The 4442-nt window shown below is 41.8% G+C and overlaps 1 protein-coding gene across 1 annotated transcript; it reads right to left on the bottom strand.

Moving 5' to 3' along the window:
- Window positions 1-203: 203 nt before the first annotated feature.
- Window positions 204-4193, bottom strand: LOC120124215 (polyprotein of EF-Ts, chloroplastic-like). The gene is given in 6 exon segments (XM_039142930.1): window positions 204-871; window positions 961-1675; window positions 1842-2216; window positions 2361-2978; window positions 2981-3748; window positions 4157-4193. Coding segments are annotated over 6 exon segments (3147 nt in total). The 3' UTR covers window positions 204-237.
- Between the last annotated feature and the right edge of the window lie 249 nt (window positions 4194-4442).

Genomic DNA, 4442 nt, shown 5'->3' with positions numbered 1-4442 from the left:
TTTTAAATAAGTATCAAATCGATAATGTTTTTTGAAAGGTCTAACTGATATTTTTTTTTAAATTTGACGATCAAAACAAAAGTGACCTTATAGTTTAATGACCATCTGGGTAATTTACCCTAAATTTATTTGATTCTAAAAAATCATCTGATTATCCTCTCGGCCAAAATTAGTTCCTACCTCCGTTACTCAAAATGCTTGACACTGTTGACAATGGAAGTTCCAACGATCCCGCTCTCATGCTTCAGTTTCCGTTTTAGTATCTCCGGTTGTCTCGCCAAGCGTAAACCGAACAAACCTTCGAACTTTTATGTTCTCTCCGAGGGCTGCAACGGTTTGCTTTACCAAGTCTTTAACCAACAGACTGTCATCCTTGACGAAGGGCTGTTCCAATAGGGCAAGCTCTCCGAGCCTCTTCGAGACCCTCCCTTCTACGATTTTCTCTCTGATGTTCTCTGGTTTTGAGGCGAGGTAATCTCTTTGCATCTCTAGCTCTTTTTCTTTACTCACGATGCTCTCCGGAATGTCTTCGACGGATACAAACTGCACCTGTGGACAGGCCAAAACTTGCATTGCTAGGTCATCGACCAACTCTTTGAACTTTTCACTTCTACCAACAAAGTCAGTCTCACAGTTGACTTCGATTAGGACACCGATCCTCGAGTCGTGAATGTAGGCACCGATTCGGCCTTCAGCAGCAAGCCGGCTGGATTTCTTGTCAGCAGTTGAAAGGCCTTTCTTTCTGAGGTATTCCTGAGCCTTCTCGATATCGCCTCCGGTTTCAGCCAGTGCTTTCTTGCAGTCCATCATCCCGGCTCCTGTTTCTTCACGTAGTTGTTTAACAAGTGCGGCGGAGACCGCCACTTTTGGTCTGCAAAAGAGAAATGGGTGTATATAAACAGTGAAAGAAATGACATTGTATTAGTTACAAATGAGAACCCATGGAAAACCACCACTTACTTCTCATCGGCTTCCTTGACTTCCACCGGAGTTGATTGCTCATTTCCAGAAGTAGAAACGGGTTTTGCGGCAGTTTGGGCAGCCACTTCCGCAGTGAAATCCTGACTTTTCTTCTCTAGCCCCTCTCCAAGATTGAACCTCACAAACCTTTTCACTTTTATGTTTTCTCCAATGGCTGCAATAGTCTGCTTTACCCAATCTTTCACCACCACCTTATCATTCTTAATATAGGGCTGCTCAAGTAAAGACAACTCGTCAAGCCTCTTCCGTATTCGTCCATTCACAATCTTTGATCTAATTTGCTCAGGTTTCGATAAGAGATCTTCCTTTTGCATCTCTATTTCTTTTTCCTTGTTTACAATCTCCTCGGGAACGTCTTCTGGAACGAGATATTGTACTTGAGGGACAGCAGCGACCTGCATGGCAAGATCATCGACAAGCTCCTTAAAAATGTCACCCCGTGAGACAAAATCCGTCTCGCAGTTAACCTCTACTAGGACACCGATCCTGCTATCGTGAATGTAAGAACCTATTCTTCCTTCAGCTGTGGCTCGACTGGCTTTTTTATCAGCACTTGCCAAGCCTTTCTTGCGGAGAAATTCCCGGGCTTTAACAATGTCCCCTCCGGTCTCCGAGAGTGCTTTCTTGCAATCCATCATTCCTGCTCTTGTTTCTTCACGGAGCTTCTTTACTAAAGCTGGTGATATAGTTGCTGCTGTTCATGCATACAAATCAAAAACAGGAGAATGCATCATAAATGTCTTAAAATATAACAACCATAAATGTTTCAAAAGTTCCCATTTCGTGTTAGAGTTCGATTCAAAAGTTTGTAAGAAACATATAATACGTATAAAAACTGCCGAAATGGATGAAGTACAAACCTTTAGTCTCATTTTCCTTGGGCGTAGAGCCATTTGAATCGGTAACCTCATCGCTCTTTTGATGTGCAGGGTCTGCCTCTTCAACTTCTGAAGTAGTAGTTTCACCCTCAGAAACCGGTGTCTCTATCTGAGCTTCCTCTTTCGTATCCTCAGAAGGATTCTCTTTTTCAACTGCTTCACCTCCCAAAGACTTAATCTCGTTATCAGTCGATTCTTGAGAAGGATCAGGAGAAAATGGTGTCTCTATCTGCGCTTCTTCCTTGGTATCCTCAGATTGATTCTCTTTCTCTTCAACTGCTTCAATTCCCGAAGACTTAATCTGATCATTGGGAGATTCTTGAGACGGATCAGGACTTGCATTGTTTTCCATTGTATCTGCACAAAATCAGCAATAGGAAACACTAATAAATCATATCCCCTTTTTCTCTAGACCATTTTTTTCTTCATTAAAACATATCACAAGCCATTGGTATGAGTTCCTCGAAAATAGGTTTGCTATCAGTGTCATGATTATCGTACCTTTGGCATCTTTGGTATCAGCAAGATCTGGTTGTGCATCTGCGCTGGCAACACTGCCTTTTTCATCCGGAATAGCTTCAACTTCTTCATCTTGAACAGATGCAGCAGAGGGAGTTTTATCCTCAGCAAGAGGTGTTTCGACTTGTTCATCGGGAATACTTCCAGTTTCTTCATCTTCAACTGATGCAGCAGCCGGAGTTTGATCCTCAGCTATGGGTACTTCCGCTTGTACTACATCTTTTGCTGTAGAATCTGCATCAACTAAATTTTCATATGTCACTTGATCAACGACTTCACCGGATGATCCAGCTGTTTCATTGGTTTCGACCACATCTACTAATGGAACTTCTGCACTGCTTGCCGGAGACAAATCTTCGATGATGTCGCCTTTTTCCTTCTCTGTGGTTTCCTTGTCCTTGTTTGCAATATCAGCTACAATATCTGTTTCCTTTTCAACCATTTCATCCGCTGCAGTAGTTGTCTCCTCATCGACCACTGCTGGTTGAACCTCTAATTTCTCTGACTTTTCTCTCTGATCCAAGAATGTAGCAATCTCCTTGTTCTGACGAAAAGCCAGCATAAAGGGATTTGTTGCAGTATACACCACCTTGGCTAACCTGAGTCTGACTTGTCATCATCCTCTTCTTTCTTCATCGTCAAGGTTACTGATCCTCTTGTGATGCGCAAAACACGGACTTTGACTTCTTGGCCAATTTGCAGCAATGAGTTCCCCATCATGCTCATGAGCCCATCATCAGATTTTTCTTCGTGGGGCAAGAATCCTTCTTCTCCCTCAGGAAGAGATATGAATGCGCCAGACCTAGCTAAATTCTTCACCGTGCCATTCAACTCTTGTCCCTTGACGAATTTTGTGCTTTTCACATCCCTTTTCTGGCTGGACCTGGCAGTGTTCTTCCTTGGAGACCTTTCCCTATCAGTAGTGGCAGTACCATCTTTCCGTGACTGGCGCTTACCAGCATCATCGTTTTCACGCATGGAAAGAGAGATCCTCCTGCTCTCATTGTTTACTTCAACTAACCTCACCTTCACCTCTTGCCCAACAGAAACAACACTTGCAACATCCTTAATAAAGCTATCGCTCAACTGGGAAACATGAACCAGTCCTTCCGTGAAAGCTCCAATGTCAACAAAAGCACCGAATGGTTGGATCGATCTTACTTTCCCAGTGAACATTGCACCAGGAATAAGCTCCTCATTCTTTACAGGTGGCATCTCACTTTTTCTCACAGGTCTTGTTCGTTTCGATTGAGCTGGAGCAGACGAAGAATCGGGTTGGCTAGTTGGTTGTTCGCTTGTTTCAACTGCATCCGGTTGTGTTTCTGATCCTCCATCGGAAACTTTCGTCACAGAAGAGCTCGATTCCTCCACTGAATTGAATTTATTCAAAGTTTTAAAAAAGGTTTCAGAAATAATTCAAAGTCCATTTAATTTGAAATTGAGCACAAAAATGTTTTGATGAACAGTAATGAATAGTACCGATAATGTGTGAACAGTATCGATAATGTGTGAACAGTGATGAACAATATCGATGCTAAAAAACATCGAATGTAAAAGGTGTACTGATATACTGCTACAGTGTATCGGTACACTCACTGTTCACACAACCCAACGGTCATAAAATTTGAATTTAATGAAGGGGTATTGATACACCTTGATAGTGTACCGATACACTCAGTTTTGGGCAGCCTATTTTTGTAGAAAAATAATCCCCAAACGGCTCCAAAACATCCCCAACGGCTATATACGACTTCAAACTCATTTCAAGATTTAAATACAAGCTGAGGAAACTTGAAAAAGCAAGAGAACAACCATCCAAGCAATCAAACACAAGAGAAGAAGTTTTTCATTCTTATGTCATCTTTCTCTTGTAAATATTTGTTCTTGTGAGCTTAATTCTTGTAAACACCTACCTTTGAGAGGTTTATTTGTTTACTTCTTTTATCCTTTTGTAAAGGAGAAAGGTTCTAGCTTAGCTAGGGAGTTGTAAAGGTTATCTCTTTGTCCTTAAAAAGAAAGAACAAATTAGTGAATTTGTTGGAAAATCCTTGGTGAGGAGCTAAG

This window comes from Hibiscus syriacus, unplaced genomic scaffold (genome assembly GCF_006381635.1).
Source record: "Hibiscus syriacus cultivar Baekdansim isolate YM2019G1 unplaced genomic scaffold, ASM638163v2 tig00110415_pilon, whole genome shotgun sequence".
NCBI classification, from domain to species: Eukaryota; Viridiplantae; Streptophyta; class Magnoliopsida; order Malvales; family Malvaceae; genus Hibiscus; species Hibiscus syriacus.
Note: the sequence above shows the minus strand (reverse complement) of the source record. Positions and strands in the feature narration are given on the sequence as shown.